At 47.9% G+C, this 27,050-nt stretch overlaps 2 protein-coding genes across 3 annotated transcripts in view; one reads left to right on the top strand and one right to left on the bottom strand.

Moving 5' to 3' along the window:
* LOC112123423 (steroid 17-alpha-hydroxylase/17,20 lyase) overlaps positions 1–13,671 on the top strand; it is a 40,424-nt gene extending 26,753 nt beyond the window's left edge. The window contains exons 7-8 of the mRNA XM_029911362.1: positions 13,020–13,267; positions 13,372–13,671. Of these exons, the coding sequence (XP_029767222.1) occupies positions 13,020–13,267; positions 13,372–13,671 (548 nt within the window). The remainder of the gene's footprint in view (positions 1–13,019; positions 13,268–13,371) is intronic.
* A 2,929-nt stretch (positions 13,672–16,600) lies between these two features.
* The window catches only part of WBP1L (WW domain binding protein 1 like), a 68,158-nt gene continuing 57,708 nt past the window's right edge, over positions 16,601–27,050 (bottom strand). For both annotated transcript variants that reach the window (XM_026651149.1, XM_024213637.1), the window contains exons 3-4: positions 20,268–20,429; positions 16,601–18,609 (exon numbers count right to left, since the gene is read on the bottom strand). In XM_026651149.1, coding sequence (XP_026506934.1) covers positions 17,858–18,609; positions 20,268–20,429 — 914 coding nt within the window. In that variant the 3' untranslated portion in view covers positions 16,601–17,857. The remainder of the gene's footprint in view (positions 18,610–20,267; positions 20,430–27,050) is intronic.

Genomic DNA, 27,050 nt, shown 5'->3' with positions numbered 1-27,050 from the left:
CTATGGGACAAATGTTCTGACGCAGATGTTGCCAGCAACAAGCCAAGGGAGAGAAGCATGGGGAAGATCAGGCAGCAGAAAACAGAAGACCCATTCTCTTGACATTTTCCCTTGCGGGGGGTGGTCAGCAACTCTTTACACGTATCCTGGGCAAGAAGAATTACACTGATGCACGTCGAAGCATGTGCAAGTTATTAAGTGCTGGGACAGATCACGGCCACTGGCTGCACCGGCAGAGGATGTTTATGTCCTAGTTTTTATAGAGACACTTTATTTTTCTCATTGCACAAACACTTGATGGGGAAAAACCAACATGAATCTGCTGCCCAGGCATCAAGAGTGTACGTGGACTCAGACCATGGCAGCACTTTCCAGACTGCAGAGCTTCCTTCGAAACCTGGTCTGGATCGAATCCCACATCCAACTCCCACAGACCGTGGAGCCTTTACGCTCCAGATCTGAAATCCTGGCCCCACTGAAGTCAGTGGGTGTTTAGCTATTGACTCCACTGAGGGAGTCAAAAAGTAAAAGGGACCACAAGGGTCAGCTAGTCTAAGGCTAGGTCTACACTACAGCGGGGGGTCGACCTAAGATACGCAACTTCAGCTACATGAATAGCGTAGCTGAAGTTGCGTATTTTAGGTCGACTTACCTGGCTGTAAGGACGGCGGAGAGTCAACCGCTGCCGCGCCGCCGTCTACTCCGCTACCGCCTCTTGCCGCGGTGGATTTCTGGAGTCAACAGCAGAGCCATCAGGGATCGATTTTATTGCGTCTTCACTAGACGCGATAAGTCGATCCCCGATAGACCGATTGCTACCCGCCGATCCGGCGGGTAGTGAAGACGTGCCCGCAGCCTCTGCCAAATGTAGGGTTTGTTGTGTCTAAACACTTCGCTCATCTCAAATTGGGGGATTAACCCAGAGACAACTGCCCCGCTCGCATCTATGTGAAACGGCTGCTTTCGAGGGATTATTTAGGGGACGCCTAAGGGATGGTAGTGTAGGAAGTGAAGCCAGTCCCACACACCTTCTCTTCTGCTATTGGAAACCCTTGCTGACCTCAGGCCTGTGCTCCTCAGCTGACCCACCTCTCTGCTACGGGTTTCCAACCCCACCTGGGCTGGTTATCAGAGTGACAGGGAGTGGGGCGGGACAGCCAGGAGAGGAGATGGATGGACCCCCCGAATGGGAGCATTTTGTGAGGCGTGTAAACGTGGGGAGAGGGCCTTTGTTCAGTTTGAGGTCCCGCCGCTGGCGATATCAGGCTCCACTCCACGCCTGGGGGAACGGGAGAGGGACCACACCAGACTTGCCCAAGTTGCCTCCACTATCATAAGGGCTTAGCAGGGTTTTAGGAAGGACCTATTTCCCTTTTACTCTCCGGGCCGTACCCGGGGTTGTCGCAGTTATTAGCTTAGCTCAGAACTTCCTACAATAGACAGGATTTATTCAGAAACTAACGTCTCGCCAGTGAAAAGGGCCAGCTGGTAATGTACATCAGTTAAACAAATTCAGGGATGATCCTGGAAGTCGTTATTCAGTTTGGTTCCGCTAATTGTGATTTCTGGGACAGAATGGCCGTCGGCTGCTCAGAAACCAGCTGAGAACGCTGAAGCCTTCTATTTAGATATAATTCTGCTTATGTAATGACATCAGTTATGTTGCGTCTCTTCCCTCAGTCTGGGCTGCTCAGGATATTTGCATGGGGAAAAACAGGATATGAGTGTGTGTCTCTGAAGAGTTCAGATGGGGAATAGGCAGGGACGTTACAAAACAAAAGATCCTGCTTTCTTCACGTTCTTGCTAACTAAGGATGTTCGTAAGATGAGAGAAACAACAGAAAAATGTGTTTATGACAGCAGAAAGCTTGAGGCTTTTCACGTCTTTTTCCATGAGGCATCAGAACGGATGCTTTCCCACAAATTGCACTTGGCATCACATGAAGTGAAAGTTTGGAAATCTTAACGACCCTGTAAAAGAATAAAGCCAAACCAACTGTAAGCAGATTTCGTTCTGTGTCCTGGTGGGAATGCAGAGATGAGCAATATGTGATTATATGGGGAGGGGTTCGCAGGATGGTTTGAGAAGACAAAAATATGACCAAAGATCTGTCCAGGTCTTTATACGGTGATCAGCACCGTTGTACCTTAGCATTGGGGTAGCCTGGTTGAATGACAATTTACTCAGGGGAAAACATAAGGACTTGAATATTTCAAGGGTTTAAACATACAAGGGAGGAAAGGAATTGTTTGGATGATGTGTGTTTGGGGAGGGCAATACCTCAGGCGACGTCTACATGAGACACGAACAAAAAATCTTCCCACTGATTCAGCTGCATCAGTGCAGTAGGCAGGGTACTGAACTAGAACTCTGGAGACCTGGGTTCTAGTCCCAATTCTGGCACATCACCGCCCCACTCTGTGCCTCAGTTTCCCCTCCCACTCTTTGCAAGTTCTCCAAGGCAGGGGCTGTCTCTTGCAGTATGTTTGTACAGCGCCTAGCACCACAGGGGCCTGATCTCAGTGGAAGCCCCTAGGGATAGTTATAACACAAATCATTAATAGCGTAGACAAGGCTCCAGTGATGTCCAATATTTTTAGACTGTCAGTTAAACGTGCTCTCTGACTGGACGCTGGTATGCCGAGGGAGAAGAGGAGCAAATTTATCCCTGGGGTAATTACTGACTCCCATAGTGTGAAGACATTTTTTAAAAATTGGAAGGCAAATCCTACTGAGGAAAACAGAAAGGAGCATTAACTCTGGCAAGTCAAGTATAATTAACCAGGCTAAAACAGAATTTGAAGAGCAACCAGCAAACAACACAAAAAACAGCAACATTTTTTTTTAAGTTAATCAGAAGCAGGACGCCTGCCAAACAATCAGTGGGGCCCCTGGACAATTGAGGTGCTAAAGGAGCACTCAAGGAAGACAAGACTGTTGCGGAGACTCTAAATGAATTCTTTGCATCGGTCTTCACTGCAGATGATGTCAAGATTCCCACACCTGAGACATTCTTTTTAGGTGACAAATCTGAGGAACTGTCCCAGACTGAGGTGGTAGTAGAGGTGGTGTTGGAACAAATTGATAAATTAAGCAGTAATAAGTCACTAGGACAAGATGGTATTCACCCAAGAGTTCTGAAGGAACTCAAATATGAAATTACAGAATTACTAAGAGTGGCATGTAACGAATCGCTTAAATCAGCCTCGGTACTAGGCGACTAATGTGACACTGATTTTTTAAAAAGGTTTCAGAGGCGATCCTGGCAATTACAGGCCAGTGAACCTAACTTCAGTACCAGGCAAACTGGCTGAAACTAGTAAAGAACAGAATTCTCACACACACAGATGAACACAATATGCCGGGGAAGAGTCAACATGGCTTTTGTAAAGGGAAATCATGCCTCACCAATCCATTAGAATTCTTTGAGGAGGTCAACAAACATGGACCAGGCTGATCCACTGGATATAGTGCACTTGGGACTTTCAGAAAGCCTTTGACATGGTCCTTTACCGAAGGCTCTTAAGCAAAGTAGGCAGTCATGGGGTAGAGGAGGGAAGGTCCTCTCATGGATCAGTAACTGGTTAAAAGACAGGAAACAAAGGGTAGGAATAAATGGTCAGTTTTCACAGTGGAAAGAGGTAAATTATGGTGTCCCCCAAGGAGCTGTATGGGACCAGTGCTGTTCAACATATTCATAAATGAGCTGGTAAAAGGGGTAAACAGTGAGGTCACAAAGTTTGCAGAGGATAGAAAATTACTCAAGATAGTCCAAAGCTGACTGCGAAGAGGGATCAAAACTGGGTGACTGGGCAACAAAATGGCAGATGAAATTCAGTATTGATAAGTGCAAAGTAATGTACATTGGAAAACATAATCCCAACTATCTATATAAAATGAGGGGGTTTAAATTAGCTGTTACCACTCAAGAAAGATCTTGGAGTCATCATGGATAGTTCTCAACATCTGCTCAATGCACAGCAGCAATCAAAAAAGCTAACAGAACCGCTAGGAGCCATTAGGAAAAGGTAGATAAGACAGAAAATATCACATTGCCATTATATAAATCCATGTTACGGCCACACCTTGAATACTGCATGCAGATATGGTTGCCCCATCTCAAAAAAGATTTATTAAAATTGGAAAAAGTACAGAGGGCAACAAAAATGATCAGGGGTATGGAGAAGCTTCCATATGAGGAGGGATTAAAAAGACTGGGACTGTTCAGTTTAGAAAAGTGATGATGTAGGGGCGATATGATAGAGGTCTATAAAATCATGAATGGTGTGGAGAAAGTGAATGGGGAAGTGTTATTTACTCCTTCACATAACATAAGAACCAGGGGTCACCCAATGAAATTAATAGGCCGCCGGTTTAAAACAAACATAAGCAAGTACTGTGGAACTTGTTGCCAGGGGATGTTGCGAAGGCCTAAAGTATAACTAGGTTCAAAAAAAAAAGAATTAGAAAGTTCATGGTGGCTTGGTCCATTAACGGCTATTAGCCAAGATGGTCAGGGACGCAACCCCATGCTCTGGGTGTCCCTAGGCCTCTGACTGCCAAAGCTGGGACTGGACGACAGGGGATGGATGACTTGAAAGTTGCCCTGTTCCGTTCATTCCTCCTGAAGCATCTGGCGCAGGCAGGACACTGTTGGAAGGCAGGACACCGGGCTAGATGGACCACTGGCCTGACTCAGTATGGCTGTTCTGATGACCCAAAGGATGGATTTGGGCCATGGGGGGAGGGATAGCTCAGTGGTTTGCGCATTGGCCTACTAAATGCAGGGTTGTGACTTCAATCCTTGAGGGGGCCACTTAGGGATCTGGGGCAAAAATCAGTACTTGGTCCTGCTAGTGAAGGCAGGGGGCTGGACTCGCTGGTCCCTTCCAACCCTGATATTCTAAATACAGAGCTTATTTATTTAGAGGCTTTCCAATGGTGCTGGTCATCAGAGTACCTGAGCACTTCACTAACTGACTTGCAGGGAGGAAGGGAAGTACTGTCCCTATTGTACAGATGCAGAAAGTAACTTGCTTAAGGTCACACAAGATGCCTATGGCAGGAGCAGGAATTGAACCGAGGTCTTCCTACTCACTGTGCCTTAAGCACAAGGCCAACCTTCCTCTCAAACACAACTTTCAATGTACCTAAAAGTTGGCCTTTAATCTTCACTTAGCTCCTCCTGCTCCAGACCTGTATCCCCCTTAGTCTCTCCTCCTCCCCCAAGAGTGTGTACTTTTCACCTGGGATCTTCTGTGACACACTCATTTCAAATTACCCAGAGTCCCCTGCTGCACAGAGACTGCCAGGGCTCAAGAAATCTGGACGAGGTGTCTAGCAAACAAGTCCTCCAGCTGCACCCTTACCTGGAGAGTGCGGTTGTAGGTATGAGAAGGGCTCCCTCTTCCATGGATGGGAGGAAAGACCCAAGATCTGTCCCCTGGTTTCCATGTCCAAGCTGGTAGCAAGCCCCAGATCGGCTCTGTCCAGGTACCAATGCACTTCTTGTTAATAGCGTGAGTGCCTTTGAAGCCTGCTCTCCTTGAAATGAACGTTAACTAATGCTGGAGTTAAAGGAGGCTGTACTGTAGAGGCACTATAGTGCAATACTTTCTAGAAAAGTACCAGTGCCTCACAAGTGCGTGGGTGTGCTCTCTCTTCTCATCCCCCTCCTTTTTCCTGCAGAAAACCTAGGAAACTAAATGCAAACACCTCTGTTCACGTAATACTAAGGTTGCACAGTTAAAGGAAATGCAAAGGTTAAGACTCCTACAGCAATGTTAATTCTGCCATGTTTTCTTCCTGTATACAGCATACTGTGTTTAATATAGATTCCTCCCAGGGAGGTATTCAGAGAGCACTCATCACTTGGTACCGAGCATCATGTTCAATGTACACTGCCCCCAACACAGAAAGTGCAATCTGGCCAAGTTAGCAAAACTGCAAGACCCTTCACTTTTACATTTGCCAAGTTTATTTGGACTGTCAAATCGTAAGGTTGCAAAACCCCCTAAATTAACGCATTTCATAAGCCCCAGAGAAAGCTGAATTTTCTCCAGTGACTAGTACAGTAACCACCTTACTTATACCTTAGCTGAGGATGGCAGCATGAACAATGGCTCAGTGTAGCTCAGATGCCAACGCAGCGCTTGCAGCAAGATGTGGTTTATTAAACGGAATTCAGTGCGACACTAGGAAAGTAAATTGATTGGAACAAAATGTAATTACAACTCAGAATGGCTGCTCTATGAAGGAGAAGCAACGGATCAGTCAAGAACCCAGCAAGCTAATGCAATGTGCTGACGGTGTTATTTTCTGCATTTAGAGGATTCTAAATATTCTTGAACTTCTGCAGCTTTAGAAGAGACCAAGGCCCCTCACGGTTGAGTGCTTTGTGAATTCCCAAAAGGCAGATAAAGCCATGGAACCTCTGAACATTTTGGAAGCTACAATTAAAGAATACAAAGGTGCTATGGTACTAAGCTAATGACAATGTGAATTAATATACCCTCCTTGCGGGGGAAAGACCGTGGCGTGCTTTATGAAGATGGGAAAGTACCATTTTCCATTTTATGGAGGTGGGAACCCTCAACCTGTCGCATTGCAAGTCTGTGACAGACCCAGAGTTACAGCCTATATCTCCTGACTCAGGGGAGAGCCTTTCATACACCGTGTGGGTGAAGTGCTATTGACTCAAATGAGTTTTGCCCTTGACATCAGTTGGAGCGGGCCCTTCGGCGGATCCCAGTCCAGCCCCAAGGATGGGATGAGTGGTTTCTGTTTGCTCTGCCCAGTCCTGGCCCATACATTCATTCCAAATGTGGCATGGGCAGAGAACCAGTTAATGATTTCGGTATTTTCACCTTGGCCCCAGCAGAGCGCTTTTCAATGAGTGTCCAGCTAAGCTCGCTGTCAGCAGTACTGCCCTAGGGGGACTGAAAGGACCTCCATAGGGAAAGGGTTCCCAACAGGACTAGGCCACCTCCAGAGGCGCTCACCTTACATACAGTTGATCCAAAAGGTCAGCTAAAAAAATAGTTAAGATCTCTCAGTTTCTAGCCCTGCGGCTCCAACTTTGACTCAACACCCAGCAAAAGGTCTTCAACATGCACCAGAAGGTTATGGCTCCGTCCTTGCCAGCCTTTCCCTGCTGCAGACATTCCTTTGGCGTTCATTTCCTCTCTCTTTTTAGTCCTGTTGGACACAAGGTTACACAACACTCACTGGGGACGGGTAAGAAAGAGCAGAGAGCTATTTTCCTGCAGCAGACAGAGCACTTGCTAGACAGGGTGGGTGATAACTTTCAAATACCTGCAGGCCCCTCCGCTCCGGGCAGCCGGCCAGATGAACCGAGCCAGCCCCAACCCTCGGAACACAGCTGTTCTCTGATCAAAAACAAATCAAACAAGAAATGCTGCGTCATTAATTCCACACGCCCGGCCATTGCGCTGGCTTCAGCGGGGTTGCCGCTGCCCCAGTTTGCCCCAGAATGTGAGAAAGACCCATAGTGAGCCCTGTAATATGGGGTGGTCGCTACCCGAGCATCCACCCCTGGCCTGCTTGCCCCTTCTTCCAGGCTCTGTAAACAAACTCAGCCCAAAGAAAATTCCCCACCTGGGGTCGAATTGATTCAGTCCTCACGTGCACACTGGTCTTCCAGGGCCCCAACCCCAGGTCAGTGTCTCTCTCCCCTATTTCACAGAGCTGGGTCACAGCTCAATGTCTCTACAGGAGCCAGACTTGCTCCCTCGAGCTGCTGCTTCAAGCCAGCTTCTCAGGTTTCTGTTTTTGGAGCATCCCTTCGCTGCAGCCACCTGCTGCTCTTCCGAGGGAAACAGCTCCTCTCGCATGTGTAACCCTTTACGTAATCGGGGTTGGCTTGCCCCAGACACTCCAGCCATGAGGGGGTGATCCCAGATACGACCAGCGCCTGCCGATAGTTGGTGGGGGGAGGGGCAGAGTGAGGGCAGCTGGCTTCAGCAGTGTTACTGGGCCTGCTCAGTACAAGCCAAGCAGCAAATATGGGAGCAGGAGGGATGTGTGACCCCACATGCCCCCCACATGTCAGGTCTGGGCAATCCCTCCTCCTCTTACAGTCCCATTTGCCAAAGCAAAGATTAACTTTAGAGGACACGTAGTATTGCTACTGAGCTGCCTCAGTTTCCCCATTGGGTGTGTGTATGGGGGGGGGGGGAGGTTTAGCCCCCTCCAAGGGCTCTCTAGGTAGATGAAGGAGACCACAAATCAGGCCACCCCCTGGGAATCCTGTCTGAGGCCCCTTCCCAGACACCACCATCCCTTTCTTGGCTACACTGGCCCTCTTTGCAGGACCCACCCACCAAGCTGAAGGGGGATGGGTAGCTGGTGTACAATCACTTCAGCCCCATTTGCAGCTTGTGAAGGACGGTGGCTTTACCCTAGTGCTTCATCCCAGGTGGAAATGACTAACCTCCCTGTGTTCCGGCTCGCCGGGGGTGTGGGTGGGTGGGGCACTGGTGGCAGGTTGGGGAAGGACTTTGCAACAGGTTTCATTTCCAATGTCAAGCCACACGCCTTGGAGCAGGAGAGATGGGATCAAGGCAAACTGAATCAGAGCCTGATGGGAAGCATGACAATGAGGGTTATAGGGATTCCATCATTCTGTGAACCTAAAGGAGGAGGAGGAGGAGATGGGGGGGGGGGGGGTTGAACCGCACCAGAGAGAGAGAAGTGCTAGTTTCTTGCAATCACATCTTAGAGTTTCCCCATTTTGCTGGCCTTGGTGTAGGCATAAAAAGCAGACGGAACTATCCCTCAGGCTGGTGTTCTGCCCTCAAATTAGCTTGGCCCACCGGCAAAACTTGCTCACCAAGTACGTGCGACAGAGAGAAAGAGACAGAAGCTCTTGTGCCCTTTTAAAATCTTGAAACATTTAGAAAGTAGGCAGATTAGTGACGCTCCCAAGGTCATTGGTACAGAGATCCAGCAGTCTCTTGGCTCCTGATCCAGAATGAGAGTTCAAGGCAGGTTATGGCTGGCTGCTCCAGACTCCACTTGCTAACAAATTTAGCGCCGTCTGCTAATCTCGCCTTGGTCATAACAATGATCCAGTTTCTCGGGTTTCCTAGCAAGCTTCTACGGTATTACTTGAGAAGCTGATAAGAGCTGAAATACCCCTCCCCTTCACCCTGGCCCAGCCCTTGAATTAGGCAGACATGATCTACTAAAGCACCAAACACTCAGGCTATGTCTACACTAGACTTCTGTTGGTCAGGGGTGTGCTCTCCCACCAGCATAGAGCACCTGAACGGGAAACCTTAGAGCTGTGCCGCTGTAAGGCCTGTAGTGTAGACCTGGGCCTCTCACCTTCCTTTCCAAGCCAAGGAACAGTCAGCTAGTCACTAAATGTAGAGCATTTCACATGAGGGTGTGCCCTGAACTCAGCAGAGACAGAGGAACAGATTGCAGATCCGAAGTGGTGGTGGACGGAGGAGCAGAAGCACAAAGTAAGACAGATGATGTTTTAGGAAATTCTGGATTTGGATCAAAAATACTCTCTGGATTTAGGTTTAAGTTCATCTGCTGGGATAGAGTTTCAATTCCTGAATTTTTTGTGTTGTGTTCTCTCTCTCTCTCTCACATGCATAAAAAGTGTAAAATAACATGTAATAATCCTGTAACCACATTATGAGCAATTACAAAACAGCCTTACGATGAGTTTGTGTGTGACCATTGATGTTCTACTAAAGTCAAAAATGCCCAGCAAATGAACAGGGCTGACACTTCAGACCATGATATAGCAATTCCACTTTCCAGGCCGTGCATATCAGGGTGGCTAAGTTCTGATCGCTCCAGTTACCTTCTGCCTAGCTAAATTCTCCTGCAGCTTCAAACGGCTCTTCTCTTCCTGTCCTAAAGCGATGGATGCTGTGGATTGCCGAGTACTGTTGAAAAGTTACTGGGGTTTACCCCACAGGCAACTGAAGTTCAATAGCGAGTGAACAGATCCTGCTATAAATATTTTTAATACCAGAAATAGGCAGTGTGTGCGTGTGTCTATTTTAACATTACTATCACTAGCACCTGAAGCGTGTTGTCTGCATAAATTGTTTGAAACACAATCACAAGCCAGACATATTAACTCACTGTCTATATTCTACCGATGTATCCACCCCACCCTCCCACACTTTCTTCATGCCTTGTATTGAGCAAACCTTAAATTTATCTTTACTGCTCTGAGTGTCACAGAAAGGACCAGAGGGTCTATGTTTGGTTTGTTTGCTCTCCACCTGCAGCGCTACCCTAGGATCATTTTCTGGAGCCAGAGCGCAATATTTTGCAAATTAAGATCAAGTGAAAGCCCATTGTGATAGCTTTTAGGGGGAAAAAAACCTATAGAAAGATATCGAACGATGAAAAATTATAGAGCTGGTATGTCTCACTGAGCCTGGCTATGCCCTTAAATGCCAGAGATCCTGGTACCACCCTCAGCACCATACTGTCTTTGCTCAGGAAATATAAAAGCTAGTCTAAAATTCTGGGATAAAGACCATGGTTGACCACTCCACTGCTCACACTCAGTGGAACTGCAAGGGGGTATCCAAACCGCACAGGGTTAACGAGCTGCAGTGGGTTCAGCCAGCTACCCATGACCCCTGTCAGGCTCGGAGGAAGGGGTTAAAGGGGGAGAGCACGGCTCGGGTGGGGCTGGCTGGGAAGGAGAGCAGAGCTCCGGCTAGCATTCGGAGAGCCTGCTGCCTGTCACAGCCTCCCTGAGGTGAGGGAGGCCTTATGCGGGACCTGTTTGTTACCGGCGTCTTGTTTGCTGCTGTGGGGTAAAACTGCAGCAGGGAGAGGCCCTGCATGAAGGGGGCAACAGCCAATAACCCCCTTTTGGCTTGGTTAGTCATGGTAGCGGTTTGTCCTGAGCTCAGGAGCGACCCTGGTCCCATGGGGTGGAGAACACGGGCCGCAACCTATCCCCGTGCAAGGGAGAGTCCACCGTGACCCAGCGAGTGAGACGGGCCGAGGCAGCCCCAGCAACTACTGACAAGCTGCCCTGGGCACCTGGTGAGGATGCTCCCAATCAGCCTGTGGCCACCACCCAGATCTGGCTCCTTGAGGCTCTGAGGCCACAAGCAGCCGCCTGGGGCCGACTTCCCATAGTGTCTTGGATCAGCTAGTTGGGGACATGCAACTACCTCGTCTACAGGCTTGTCCCCTTCTCTCCAGGGAAGCTGAGGGGAGGAGGAAGCCAAGGCAGACAGCGAGCCCCTTGCTGAGGGTGCAGGGAGGAACCTTGCTCCCAGGGGCAGAAGTACCGGCTCCCCATGGACTTCAGCGGCTTCTCCCCAGATGAGCTGAGAGAGAAACTAGAAGGCAGGAAACGGACGGTGATGGGGAAGCGTGAGAAGGAAATGGAGTTGATGGCTGCAGGCTGCTCTCATCATGAACACAGAGCAGCTCTCCTGATTTGACTCTCCAAACCATGCTCTGTCCCTGCCCGAGAATGGGCAGCTCCACAGTGAGGTGCTACATCTGCAGGTGGCAGGGCCAGAAGAGAGCGCCACTCCCATCAGTGTCTGCCAAGGGCCAATGGTCTGCTTCTCAGGCGAGCACCCAGGCGCCTGTGCAGATACTGCTCGTACCTGGAGTGCAGCTGCCGGCAGGTGTGGATGGCAGAAAGCCAGAAACGAGCTGGTTTGGGCCAAAGTCACCATCCCCATCCAAATAAATGGGCTGAGGCCATAGAACTGGTCTGCTCAGGGTGTGGCCAAATTCTTCTCCTGGACCACTCAGTAGAGGCCAGAGGCCCCGGAAGAGACTACAGAATTACATTCAGGGGAATGCAAAACTCCACTCAAGTATGCAGTCCAACTGACCCTACAGGAATGTACAGGGACCCCTGTAGTAGGGCTAGCCTCGCTTACCCAGTTATTCTAGTTCAGGACTGGGAGTACTCTGGGATGGTATGGAAGAGATTTGGAGAGCCTTCTGGTACTATGACCCAGGCTGCCTCAGCAGACGGGGGCCAGGAACCTGGTAGGTGAAGAGGCAGAACCTGCAGAGGGGAGTTCCAGACAACAAGAGGCCCCCTCAGACTCCCAAGCAGGTGGGGAGCCAAGGGTGCCCCCTTCAAGGATCAAACATTTTAATGTGCTGTTCTGACTTTGCAGGAGGATAATGGAGAGATGAGACACTGAATCAGTTAGCCATTGTGAATGGAGAGGTGACAAATTCCCCTCCAACCCCTAATCAAACCAGTCGATTCCTGTGGTTCAGAATCTGAGCTGAGTGGCTTTACTGTCCAGAGAAGGACAACCAGGTGGGGGAAGTATGAACACAGCTCACAGTACTGCAGCTATAGCATCAGGATGTCTTACGATTGGCAGGACACTTAGGCCAGGAGAAAATCCTGCTCAGAGGCACAGTCCATTTCTTCTGGCTCAGGATCTGTAAGGAGATCAGTGAGGTCTGTGGCTCTTGCCCCGAGCATCAGCTAGTTGCTCCTAAAAGGAGTTTCAAAAGCTCCTCTAGTCCCTCTCCCTTTGAATACGCAGGGATGGACTTGGTTGGGCCCCCGGAGAACAGTGCCATATGGCACCACGCTGGTGACGCTGTATTATTCCATGAGGTGCCTGGAAGCAATCCCAATACGCTCTAGGAAGGCTAAGACCATCGCGACCAACCTGATAAAGGTCTTTGCCAGGGTAGGGGTGAGCTGGGAGATCTTCACTGACCCGGGGACCAACTTAATGTCACAGTTGATGAAGGAGTTATGTAGCCTGTTAAAGATTAAAACCATCCAGACCGACTTGTACCACCCTTAAATGGATAGTCCTGTGGAGTGCTTATACCAGACACTGAAAAGAATGCCCAAGAAACCTTGGGATGCCCAATAGCCTTGTTCATAGACCCTTATCTGCTAGAGTTAGGAGCCCAGGCAGCATAGCCTATACACATAGGGGAGAACCTTCCGCCAGCACAGAAAGTCCAAGTGCAGCAGACTCATTCCCTTCTTTTTCACCTGAATTAGGGCAAACCCACTTAACCTATCACGCTATCGAAACCGAGCAGGTCACAGAGGTAGACACACCCCATCTTCCTGCAAAGGAGCCAGGGGAAGTTGTTAAACAGGAGCTCCAAGCCATGCTGGAACTGGGAGTTACCGAGGAGTCCCATCGCGAGTGGAGAAGTCCTGGAATGTTGGCCGTCAAACTAGATGGCACCTCCCAGTTCTGCATCAGTTTCTCCCACGCCCAGAGTGGACAACCTGCTAGAGTGGTAGGGTGAAGCCAATTACATCACCACACTGGCAGATGCTTCTTGCACCCAGATCCCATGAGAAGACTGGCTTCTCTGCTCTGTATGGGCTCTATCAATGCCAGGTCATGCGGTGTGGCCCCCACAGAGCACCTGCAACCATTCAGCAGCTGATGGACTGGGTCCTCCGGCCACAGGCCCAATACACCATAGTTTATTTGGATGATGTGGTCATTTATTGCCATGGTGGGGAGATCCTCTTAAATAACGTGGTGGCCACCCTCAGGTACCTAGAAGACACTGGGTTGATGGCAAACCCAGCTAAGGACAAAATAGGGAAGGAGAAAACCACCTACCTGGGGTACACGTTGGGGAAGGGCCAGGTCCAGCCCCTTGTCAATCAAGTGCAGACCTTGAAAGCTTGACCCGCTTCCACCACAAAACCGGTACAACAGTTCCTGGGACTCTGGGGTCCTATCTCTGCTTTGTGCATGGATTCTCCACCACAGCAGCCCCCCATCATGGGCATGATGGAAGGGCCTAGGAAGGGCTGCTGGTCAGAAGCTTCTGAAATAGCCTTGCTGACACATGGATGGGTAGGAAATCGGTCGTCTAACAGTTTGGATATCCCCTCCTATACGTTAACTGGAAGCTGAATCCCCAAGAGATGGCATACTCCATCACTGAGAAGGAAGGCCTGGTGATGAAGTGGGCCATGGATACACTCTGATATTACATCTTCGAAACCCATTCACCCTGATCTAAGATGACAACCCCCCTATGACGGCTAACTGCCATGAAAGACAAGTACCCATCCAGCTGTACTCAGTTAAGAAACAACATAAGGTGGGAAAGGCCTCCCCAACTGCCTGCATATTCTTCCAAGGCAGGTAGGGAGAGCTGATGGTACCATCTTAAGGGGGAGGGTGTGAGGAACGAGACACCCCACACTGGCCAGGAAAGGGTTAACGAACTGCTGTGGGCTCCCTCAGTCCCACCCCACAACCCCTGCAGCAGGTGTCAGGCTTGGAGGGAGGGGTTAAAAGGGGAGAGCACAGCTCACTTAGGGCTGGCTAGGAGGGAGAGCAGACCCCCGGCCCCTACTCTGTGTGAGGGGCCTGGCTGGAGCCAGGAATTTCCTGAGAACCTGCTGACTGTCAGAGCCTCTCTGAGGAGAGGTAGGCCTGATGCGGGACTGTTGTTTGCTACCAGCGCCTTGCTTGCTGCGGTTGGGTAAGACTGTGGCAGGTGGTGCCCTGTGTGAATGGGGTGGCAGCCAAATGAACCTCTTTTTGTTCCGTTACACCTGGCCAAGTTTACGCTAGTGATTTTCCCTGAGCCCATCTGAGACCCTGGTCACAGGATCTTTCTACCACAAGGGTAAAGATGGTTTGGAAAAAAACCCAAAAAAAGTAGTTTGTGCCCTTTTTGCTTCTTTATGATCTACAAAAGCAGCCTGAAAGGGTTTTTCAAGCACAACAAAAGTCCTTGTTTCTCACCTTAGAAATGTCAGGACTATCACCTCATTTTCCTTTTTTGCTGGAGATGATCTTGAAGATTGAGAGAACTGAAGTGGGAGCTTCCTTACCCTTAAACTGAAAAGGCAGGAGTGTTGCAAACTAACTGTAGTAAGATGAAGCCCTGGAACAGAAACCCTTATATCAGAGGCCCGGTATGAGGCCTGAACTAAAATAATGGTCAAGACTTTGCTAACATAAAACAAAGTTAAGCTGTGAGCCAGAGGCAGGCTCTGCTCACAGAAGCTGGCAAGGAAAGGGCTGATGCTGCAAAAAGAGACATACCTAAAAGGTACTGGACACTAGATATCAGAACATTCACATACTTGCACATTCCACACAGATAACAAGGAACAGGCTGACCCATCCTAAAGACAGGGTCAAAAGGGTAATATGATGGATAGAGTTTTGTTCGAACCAACATGTACAAGGTGAGAGGCGGCATCTTACTGCGTAGAAGGGTTGTACCTTGCTACGTAGAAGGGTTGCACCTCAATAGGTCAGGAGTGTTGTGTAACTTGTGAATGCACCCCTGGGGCGGTGTCTTTGTCTGGCCTAGGCGGCAGTGGACAGTCCCGCGACTGACTGAGCCGGTCCATTGTCAGGGAGCACATATGTACTAGCAGAACTGTAGACATCTGATCCGGGAAGCTAGAGACTGTGTTTTGTTTGACAATAAACCTGGCTGGGTGCCTTCGTACCTTATCGGAGTCTGTGGTCACTGGGGATTCTCTCGGGGTCTGCTGTGCCAGTGATCTGCAGAGCCGGGGCAGCACACAGAGGGAACACACGCACGCAGCCTACTGTTATCAACATTGAACAGAGCAGAGCACCACACCGGTGGCCTTCTGACCACACTAACAAGGAGAGCTTTTCTCCTAAATGTCTGCGAGGCCAGATTCAACATGTGGGATGTAGGGAGGAAATGTTCAGGGAGGAGAAGGTGGAGGTATAGGATTCTTATCATTAAAATCCTGCTTTCTGAAAGTTGTTAAATGCTTTTTAAGCTTCCTTGAAATATGTGAGGAAGAGAGTTTAACAATTTGCAGGTCAATTCTGTAGATGACAGATTTTAGTTCTCTCCTCAAAGGGAAGAAATGCTCAATGAGCACAGCAGCTGGTGACAATTCTCCATGGGGGAAGGGTGAGGAAGAGAATTCCTAGGCTTCCAGCAAATGATCAGTTCCCTACTTGTGTGAGCTACAGTAAGTCTGGTCATACTATACAAAGAGCCAGTCAGAACAATTAACGTGCCATGGAGTATTTTTTAAACCACATGCACACACCATAGCATGGAACGGGCTTTGATGAATCTCAATGAAAGACTGTTTCAATGCATCCTAATGTAGAAATTGCAATTCTAGTTGCAGTGAACTGCTTGATGTAAGGCTGTTTGTGGGGGAGGGGAGAGAAATAGCTGCCCTTTAAAAAAAAGTTGCCCGTTACAGACGAAGAAGCACATACTAAAATGCGCTATCTTCTGTAGAGAGGCAAAGTATTTAAATGAGACAATCCACATGTGTTACAAGCAGAACATTGTGTATGTCAAATCAAATGTAAACACAGATTTTTGTTCTCCGTTCACAAAATGACACACGTGCAAGTTATCAGAAAAGGCATTATATTTGGTTTCCACGTTACTGAAAACTGATTTTGGTTTCGATCAATCAAATCTGAATGCCTGCGTCAAGGTTTCAATTTCCCTCCATAACAGTCATGTTCGAGACGACCATAAGTAAAGGAAAGCCAGAGGGAAACCCAAGCACACTTCATATATAGATTGACTCCTGCCCTCTTCCACAGGAACGCTCCAGGGAATGTTAGTTTCAGGGGTTTGTTTTTTTTTCCCTTCAGGTTATACTAACAAAAACTCTACTGTTTATTAAAGCAAAGCTACAGTAAATTTTCTTGCAGTCTTACAGCAGGTTTCATATTAGCAGTAGGACATGCATGCATGTATTGCAGTCACACACATACACGCTCAGACATTATACAGTAGCCATTTGCCACCTTCCCAAAAAAAAAAAAGAAAAAGGAAAAACCCTAGACATTCATTTCTTGTAAGTGGTCAGCATTAGAATCGCACCAAACTTTTGGATTTAAAAAAAGAATACTGCACAGATCTCCGCTGGAAGTAATCCTTTTGCAACGGACGGAGCTTGTGCCTCCATTTGTTCAACATGCATCACTGAAACTTGAAGGCACACTGGCCAAAGACAGCCCTGGTTTTCATTTTGTCATCTTAACTAAAGTGCTGCCCTAAGGGGACAAAAAGAAAAAAAAAAAAGGCCAACCCTTTGGCAGCACACAAGTTGAATGTCACGTAGAGAGACCACAGTACTTGGAAAGGCAGCCCCGCTGCCTGGATTCGAACTCATAGCTGTGCTCTGAGAGGCATTGATTAAAGGAATATATTTGCCTTAAAAAAAAATATATAAAGTATGTAAAGGCAAAATCTGCAACCCTTTTTGCAACTTGCGTGCTATAGACTAATATTCCATCTGGAAGAAACTGGTCCTTCAGTTACCAGCTTCAAGTGGGGAAATCTCCTACACCCCTATCTGTTACTGAAGCACCAGAGATTACAGCGCTGTTCTGATGTCGTGATTTCTCGATTCGGGGAAATGTGGATTAGCTCTACTCCCCTCAAGAGCACTAATCAAACCAGAACGCTCGGGCTGCTGACTGCCGGTGCTATCAGAAGCTGTGCGCTTCTGGGAAGACACCTGGAGGGGGGAGCCATACTGCATTTCTGATCCTCACAGGGTTAGACTTGCTGAGCTTCGTGACTTGCAAGATAAAGCAGGTTTTGGAAAACTAAAACCAACCAAACAATAATAATCCATCACCAAAATCATCATTAGGAAAGTTCCATTTTACAAAGGTCTCCTTTTGAAACCAAAGTCCCTACTATGTGTACGAGGACGATGTGATTTTAAAAAAACAGGAGCAGTTGCCCGCCCTCCCAAGCAGTGCTTTTGGGGATCTTCCCAAAATTACATCTGGGGGGGGGGGTGTGTGGAAAAAGGTTGCGTGACCTTTTTAAAAGTTGTTCTTAATCCTTTTACAGACTCTCCCTTATGACTCAGCCACTTTAGCTGGGAGAGTGATTAGTATGAGAGTTTGGAGAGTCCTGCTCGTTTATGGTGTTCAGGAGGACACACACCGGCTGCCGAGGCAGATGGTGGTGGTTATGTTCACGGTGCTGCTCTTCGGAGGCACTGAAAAGCCCTTCTTCCTCATCCCCATGGAGGCGGCCACTGCAGCTGTCACAGAAGTCCAGGGGCCCATCCAAAGTATCGTCGATGAGCCCATCAAGCTCCTTAAGGTCGTCGTCATGGTGGCCCCGGTTGCAGACGCAGACTTCGATGCCTGAGTCGCCAGTGAAACGGCGGTGCCTGCCAGGAGTCTTGTCCTTGGCATCGGGAATAGCGCTGTTATGGTCTAAGCTTTCACAGCTGTAATCTTTAAGCAGTTCCTCCTTGCACTCGGAATCCTTATCCGGGAAGGACACAGGATCGGCCATCTCCTCCAACTCAGCTCCGGTGCTGGAGCTGCCTGGCTCGGTAGCCTGCATTTTGGTGACAGTTCGTTCAACCAGTGTCATGGAGGATTCAGGGTCCCGGACACTGAGGGACCCAGTGCTGTCAGTGCTGTTGTTATTACCACCTGGTGGTGGAGGAGAGCTTGTCTGTGCTGGCTGGAGGCTTCTTGGAGTATCCGGGATTGTGCTACTGCTGCCTGCCGGGACACACTGCTGATGTAAGGCACTATATGGTGGGGGAGGGGTTGGAGGTCGGTTCACCACTTCCTCATAGGGAGGTAGTAAATAATTTGGCAAAAATCCTAAAATGGGGGAGGTAGAAGTTATTTCATGTGCAATTTCATGAAATTTGTTATTTAAAATAGATCAATGTCATTCACGTAATTTATGATACTTTGCCCATCTCTAGCAGCTTCTAAACCAGCAGTTCTCAAACTGTGGGTCAGGACCTCAAAGTGGGTCACAACCCCATTTTAATAGGGTCGCCAGGGCTGGCTGGGGCCAAAGCCCCACCTCCCAGGGCCAAATCCCGAGGGTTTTAGCCCTGGGTGGCGGGGCTCAGGTTACAGGCCCTGCTGCCTGGGACTGAAGCCCTTGGGCTTCGGCTTTGGCCCCTCAGCCTGGGGCAGTGTGACTTGGGTTTTGCCCCCCTCCTGTCCCCCAGGACGGTGGGGATCAGGCGAGCTCAGGCTTTGGTCCCCCCTCCTGGGATCGTGTAATAATTTTTGTTGTCAGAAGGGGGTCGTGGTGCAACGAAGTTTGAGAACCCCTGGATTCTAAACCAAGCAATAATGAGTTAGCATCATCCCCTACGTGAGGCTGTAATTATCACATTTTAGAGAAGGGGAAACTGAGGCACAGAGAGACAACGTGACTAGATCAAGGTCAGAGGGAGTCCGTACAGAGCTGGGAATAAAATCCAGATCTCCTGACTCCCAGTCCCACGCTTAGCTACTAGACCACCCTGGACACAGCACTATAAATTACACCAGAGAATAATCCTGTATTGGTTGCAGGAAATTGATTAGGTGACTTCAGAGATTTCTAGGCTGGGGTTCTATAATCACTGGTGTTTACATTTCCAAAAACAAAAAAAAAATCAAAGATTTCACCCCTGAAGGAGGCAGCAATTACAAGAAAATTAAGAGATGTGTCCACATTTTGTTTTAACATTGGATTCAGTATTTGTGGTGTGGCCAGAGTGAAACCCTATCACCACGAGTGATGAGGGGAACATTATATTTGTGCTTATAATGGACCTACAAATCAATTAAATATTTTCCTAAGCAGGCAAAACAGGCTAAAGTGGACTGAATTAAGCAACTGATCAAAACACTCTTTAAAAAGTATAACTTCAAGTGAAATGTCCTTATATCATAATACACCAGGGCAACTGCACTCTCTCCTCTTTCTGCCAATATAGCTCCCCCAGAGGCAGTACCAATGAATCTGTTAACTCACTGGAAATCTAGCATGGTCTAGTAGGCAGAGTATAGGATTGGGAACCAGGAGGGTCCCAGCTGAGTCACCATTCCCACCCGGCCCCTGGGTGACCAACCTCTGTCAAGCCACTTTCTTTACCTCAGTCAAACCAGCTGCAAAAACGGGTTACATAGCAGGCGTATCAAAGAAAAATCGCTCCAAGCTCTCCTGAATATGGGCTTTTAAAAACCTCTCCATGGCTCCAGGAAAAGGTACAGGTAACCCAGGAGCAGAAAAATGCCCTGTTGCTGGCACAGTTCTGCTTCCAGAGTCAGCAGGGCCACATGTTCCAGGCACCTAGAATGTACCACCTCCTCTCCACAAGCCACACGTTAGGCAGCAGCAGCCCCCAACCTCTCCCTCTGCCCCAGCAGCTTCTCCCCACCTCCACCCGACATGGCGAATTCTTTGGTCTTTACTCTTTCAAAAGCCAGCCTGCTCCCTCTTGCATCTAGGAAGATCTGTAGGAAGTACATACGGAAATAAAATGGCAGGGCTGAGTAGTTGTGGGCTTCTCGGTAAGCAATCAGGTTAATCTCGTGTTGCCGCTGCTGTGCCTGGAGGCGGTGTTTGGCACGCCGATGATGGCAAACGCAACAGCAGCTTAGTATGATGATGATAGTCCACACCAGCCAGAACCCTGGGAACAAACAGGGAGGGAAGAACCGGTTATTCACAGTGCAAGTCATTTCCTTGGGGGGGGGAAAATGCGAAATACACACAAGACGCAGTGGAAAAGATTATGGGATAATATTTAAAGCAACGAGGTGCAAACCTAAAGCTGCAATGTCTGCAGATGTTCATACGTGACACTTGTGTTCAAAAATATACAGGTTACAACCAGGCTCCACGGCGATATACTGACCCTAACCACAAACTGGACAATTTTATATGTGCTTCAGCCCTCGAAAGAGCAGAGTTCTGGGAGAGATCACGAGCATGCTGGGGACACAGCTCCAAGTTGTCCAGGCACCATGCTTCCTGTCAAACATCTCACCCATCATAAATGTTTGTTCTAGCCAAAAAATATGGTTCCATACAAAGCTGATGATGGCAAAACAGATGACTCTAGACTGGAAGGATATTTCACCTTCCAAGGATAGGTCTCACCCAAGCAGCAGTATACATCGGCGCTGAGTTTTTCTTTTCCCCGGGAGTGCTCCAGCCCCGCTCTGGCCCCCACTCCACTCCCTCCTCTGAGGCCCCGCCACTTGTTCCACCTCTTCCTGCCCCTGCTCTGCCCCCTCCCCAGTCCCCAGCCTGCTTGCTGCTCTCTGCCCTACCCCAAGCCCCTCCCCTAGCCATCAATCAGCAAATCGGGGGCGCCGCCAAACAGCTGTTGCTGGTTTTTTTCCGGGAGTGCTCATGGAGTCGGCGCGTATGGCAGTATATGAAGAACTTGTGGATCTAAAGGTGGAGGAGGCCTGGAAACTTCAAGTCAAAGTTGCAGAAACTATCAGAAGCCTGCATCCCAAGAAAGGGGAAAAAAATCATAGGCAGGAGTTATAGACCAAGCTGGATGAGCAAGCATCTCAGAGAGGTGATTAAGAAAAAGCAGAAAGCCTACAAGGAGTGGAAGATGGAAAGGATCAGCAAGGAAAGCTATCTTATTGAGGTCAGAACATGTAGGGATAAAGTGAGGAAGGCCAAAAGCCATGTAGAGTTGGACCTTGCAAAGGGAATTAAAAACCAATAGTAAAAGGTTCTACAGCCATATAAATAAGAAGAAAACAAAGAAAGAAGAAGTGGGACCGTTAAACACTGAGGATGGAGTGGAGGTTAAGGATAATCTAGGCATGGCCCAATATCTAAACAAATACTTTGCCTCAGTCTTTAATGAGGCTAATGAGGAGCTTAGGGATAATGGTAGGATGACAAATGGGAATGAGGATATGGAGGAAGATATTACCACATCCGAGGTAGAAGCCAAACTCGAACAGCTTAATGGGACTAAATCGGGGGGTCTAGATAATCTTCATCCAAGAATATTAAAGGAACTGGCACATGAAATTGCAAACCCATTAGCAAAAATTTTTAAGGAATCGTAAACTCAGGGGTTGTACCGTACGACTGGAGAATTGCTAACATAGTTCCTATTTTTAAGAAAGGAAAAAAAGGTGATCCGAGTAACTATAGGCCTGTTAGTTTGACATCTGTAGTATGCAAGGTCTTGGAAAAAATTCTGAAGGAGAAAGTAGTTAAGGACATTGAGGTTAATGTAATTGGGACAAAATACAACATGGTTTTACAAAAGGTAGATCGTGCCAAACCAACCTGATCTACTTCTTTGAGAAGGTAACAGATTTTTTAGACAAAGGAAATGCAGTGGATCTAATTTACCTCGATTTCAGTAAGGCATTTGATACAGTTCCACATGGGGAATTATTAGCTAAATTGGAAAAGATGGGGATCAATATGAAAATTGAAAGGTGGATAAGGAACTGGTTAAGGGGAGACTACAACGGGTCATACTGAAAGGTGAACGGTCAGGCTGGAAGGAGGTTGCTAGTGGAGTTCCTCAGGGATCGGTTTTGGGACCAATCTTATTTAATCTTTTTATTACGGACCTTGGCACAAAAAGTGGGAATGTGCTAATAAAGTTTGCAGATGACACAAAGCTGGGAGGTATTGCTAATACAGAGAAGGACAGGGATATCATACAGGAAGATCTGGATGACTTTGTAAACTGGGGTAATAGTAATAGGATGAAATTTAATAGTGAAAAGTGCAATGTCATGCATTTAGGGAAACAAGAATTCTGGTTATAAATTGGGGACACATCAGTTGGAAGTAACAGAGGAGGAGAAGGACCTCGGAGTATTGGTTGATCACAGGATGACTATGAGCCGCCAATGTGATATGACCGTTAAAAAAGCTAATGTGGTCTTGGGATGCATCAGGCGAGGTATTTCCAGTAAAGATAAGGAGGTGTTAGTACCGTTATACAAGGCACTGGTGAGACCTCATCTGGAATATTGTGTGCAGTTCTGGTCTCCCATGTTTAAGAAGGATGAATTCAAGCTGGAACAGATGCAGAGAAGGGCTACTAGGATGATCTGAGGAATGGAAAGCCTGTCTTATGAAAGGAGACTCAAAGAGCTTGGCTTGTTTAGCTTAACCAAAAGAAGGCTGAGGGGAGATATGATTGCTCTTTATAAATATATCAGAGGGATAAATACTAGGGAGGGAGAGGAATTATTTAAGCTCAGTACCAACGTGGACACAAGAACAAATGGATATAAACTGGACATTAGGAAGTTTAGACTTGAAATTAGACTAAGGTTTCTAACCATTAGAGGAGTGAAGTTCTGGAACAGACTTCCAAGGGGAGTAGTGGGGGCAAAAGACATATCTGGCTTCAAGACTAAGCTTGATAAATTTATGGAGGGGATGGTATGATGGGATAGCCTAATTTTGGCAATTAATTGATCTTTGATTATTAGCGGTAAATATGCACAATGGTCTGTGATGGGATGTTAGATGGGGTGGGATCTGAGTTACTACAGAGAATTCTTTCCTGGGTGCTGGCTGGTGAGTCTTGCCCACATGCTCAGGGTTTAACTGATCACCATATTTGGGATCGGGAAGGAATTTTCCTCCAGGGCAGATTGGCAGAGGCCCTGGAGGTTTTTCGCCTTCCTCTGCAGCGTGGGGCACGGGTCACTTGCTGGAGGATTCTCTGCACCTTGAGGTCTTTAAACCATGATTTGAGGACTTCAATAACTCAGACATAGGTTAGGGGTTTGTTACAGGAGTGGGTGGGTGAGATTCTGTGGCCTGCGTTGTGCAGGAGGTCATATTAGATGATCATAATGGTCCCTTCTGACCTTAAAGTCTATGAATCTATGAGACCCTGACAGATTACAAAGCAAGTCTAACATTTAAGGACAGAGAACAAGTCTGATATTGGTCTGACTGGAGACTAACATTTCTCATTAGTAAATTATTGAATATGTAAACTTTGGTGTGACCTTGCACACACATGAAGGGGGTGGACCTTGAGGACTTTACCTTCTGTGGCTGCCTAAGAGATGGGATATGGGAGGCTCTGGTGAGAGGAGACAGGTGGGGGGACTAGGGCTTGTGCCTCCTGCATGGCATGGGGTTGGAACAGGGGAGCCATAGCAGTGCCAGCCCCGCAGAGGGCCTCCCGGGGTCTCAGCTGGGGTCAGCTCTAGGGCAGTGTTTTTCAAACCGTGGGTCGCAGCATGTAAGGAGCTGGGTCACCTTGCTTTGGTCAGCACCGCCGACCAGGACGTTAAAAGTTCCATCGGTGGTGCTGCCCAGCTAAGGCAGGCTAGTGTCTACCTTTTCCGACACTGCGCTGTGCCCCGGAAGCAGCCAGCAGCGGGTCCAGCTTCTAGGCAGGGGGGCCACGGGGCGCCGCATGCTGCCCCGTCCTGAGCACTGGCTCCGCACTCCCATTGGCTGGCTTGGGGAAGGGGTGGGGTGGGGGTGCCTGCGGGCGAGAGTCACGCGGAACCAGACCTGCTGCTGGCCACTTCCGGGGCGCAGCGCGGTCCGCGGTGCACCCCGGCTGAGCCGCTGACCTGGAGCTGACGGAGGTAAGTCTGTGCCTCAACCCCGCACCCCAAACCCCTGCCCTGACACCCCCCAAACCTGGAATCCCTTCCTGCACCCCAAACCCCTCATCCCAGGCCCCACCCCAGAGCCTGCACCCGCAGCCCAGAGCCCTGACCCCCTCCCACACCCCAACCTCCTGCCCCAGCCCTGAGCCCCCTCTCAAACCCGGAGCCCCTCCTGCACCCCAAACCCCTCATTCCCAGTCACACCCCGCAGCCCTCACTCCCACACCCCAACCCTTTGCCCCAGCCCAGAGCCTGCGGCCCCAGCCCAGAGCCCTGACCCCCCCTGCATCCCAACCCCCTACCCCAGCCCTGAGCTCCACCAAACCTTTTGGAGTCCAGCACCTTTGATAATCCAAAAGGAAACTTTTAAAAAAAAAACACACCAGTGTTTTCCACTGGTTGTGGTCACTGCTGCTTTCATTCTCTCATTCTGGACAACATAAAGTCAACCGTTCAAACTCTTTGGTTTTTGTGCATTAACACAATGCTTTTTCACAAGGGAATTTTAAAACAAAATTCTTTTATCCAACTCTCTCCAAAAAGCAAACCAACCCCAATCACTCTACACCAGGACAATATTTTTAGAAATATTTGTTTTACATAGGATTCCGCCTTCCTAGCCACAATATTTAGGGGTGTTTGGTTCAGATTCATCTCTGGTTCATTCTTTTTAAACCTAATTTTTGGCCTAACTTACTTAGCAGCGCCCCTTTACAAATAAATATATATGTACACACACACACACACACACAGGTGCTGAGAGCATCTCCATAGTTAATGTTGCAAAAAGATTTTCCTTTTAATGGGACCTTTGCAATTTTCTATTACACACTCTCTCTTTCTCACACAATACATATTGACATTAATGCCCATTTCCAATGCTGTAATTATACACTAACAAAACTATTTTTGCCAAGTATAAAGTTGTATTAATAACTGAAAAAAATATGAAATTCAGGAGGTCCCCTCCTGAGAAAAGAAGTGTGTTTATTTTTAGAAGGTGGGGAGAGGGAGGAAGAAAAACCCAGGAATCTCAGGAATGAGCAATCATTCACTCCAAACTCAGGACAGAAAGTAGTGCACCACAGCACTAACCTGGAATAATTTCACTGCTCTCAGTTGAAACAAACAAATACAATATACTGTGCCTCCACGTTCTTAGAATGGCACCTTGTCTTGACATCGTGAGATACACAAATCAGCCCAAATTCCTATCTTGGCCAAGCAGATTGAAGTACTGGATCTCTCTTTCATTATACAATTAATTCTCCTAGAGGAACGGAAATCTATCTTGTGCCCAAAAGTGTTAATGTTTTATGAGTACTCTGCATCTCCTGAGATCTGTAGGCAAGTCATATTTAAAGCTCCCATGCAGTTTTTCTAGCTAGTCCACTCTGCCGGGCTTACTGTAAGGGTGACAGAAAAGAATGTAAAAACAACAAGTCCTTGTGGCACCTTAGAGACTAACAAATGTATTTGGGCATAAGCTTTCATGGGCTACAGCCCACTTCACCAGATGCATGGAGTGAAAAATACAGTAAGCAGCATATATATTACAGAACGTAAAAAGATGGGAGTTGCCTTACCAAGTGGGGGGGTCAGTGCTAACGAGGCCAATGCAATTAAGGTGGACATTGCCCATTTCCAACAATTGACAAGAAGGGGTGAGTATCAGCAGAGGGAAAATGACTTTTTGTAGTGACCCAGCCACTCCCAAATTTGTTAGTCTCTAAGGTGCCACACGATCTCCCCGTTGTTTTTGCTGATACAGACTACCACTCAGAAAAGAATGTGAACTTTTGAGTAACAAGAGTGACAAGGAATGCCTGTGGCATTCAATGTTCCGTCCTGATGTCAGAATTTTGGTATTTCTCTCTCCCCCAGTCACTCCCACTCCAAAGAGGCCTTTATCCAGAGATTGCCCCACTCTAATCTCCAACACTGCCTGGAGGGACTGATTTGCAATCAGCACCTTTCTGGTTGAAGAAGAATGGACAGAGATGCTATCCACTCACTGAAGCCCTAGCTAGACTAGAAAGTGAGAAACCAGTCACTGAAATCAGGTCTTTCACATAGCGTCATTATGGAGCCAGCACCATGGTAGGCCTAGATTTCATTTAATCACCTTTCTGAATTTAATCGCGAGAAAAGAAAAAGAAAAAGAAAAGAGGAGAGAGATTTGGAGAAAGTCGTCCACAGCCATATTCAAAAAACAGCTGTGAATTACACCCACCCTTTTCCAACTGTTACAGGGTTGTTAAAATAAACAAAAGCAGATTACTGCAGTACATTTTATCCGTGAATATCCCCAGGAATTATTCACGTACTGGTTAAGCTGTGCATGTTCAGCGAAGATGTGCTGGAGAGATGCCACTGGTAAGCAATTGCAGCTGAGGCAGCAGAATTCTTCTATTGGGATAGCTGCTCCCTCCCACGTCTTAGTCCTCCAGATACAAATCAAATATTTCTATACAAATCTTATTGCAAAGGAATCCAAAGTGCTTCCCAAGACTAACTGATAGACAAGCTGGAGGAACTCAAGTAAAGCACAGTTACCTCCGGGGTGAAGTGTGGCAACTGTATAATGCACAGCAATATCACACAACAGTTCAGGATAGTAAATTAATGCTGGATTCCACTGAAACTGCAACTGGACTTTGAGGAAGGCAGAA

The sequence above is a fragment of the Terrapene carolina genome, unplaced genomic scaffold (genome assembly GCF_002925995.2).
Source record: "Terrapene carolina triunguis isolate 2854851 unplaced genomic scaffold, T_m_triunguis-2.0 Scaffold95, whole genome shotgun sequence".
In the NCBI taxonomy this organism is placed as follows: domain Eukaryota; kingdom Metazoa; phylum Chordata; order Testudines; family Emydidae; genus Terrapene; species Terrapene triunguis.
The sequence above is the reverse complement of the archived record's forward strand: the minus strand, read 5'-3'. Positions and strand labels throughout refer to the sequence as shown.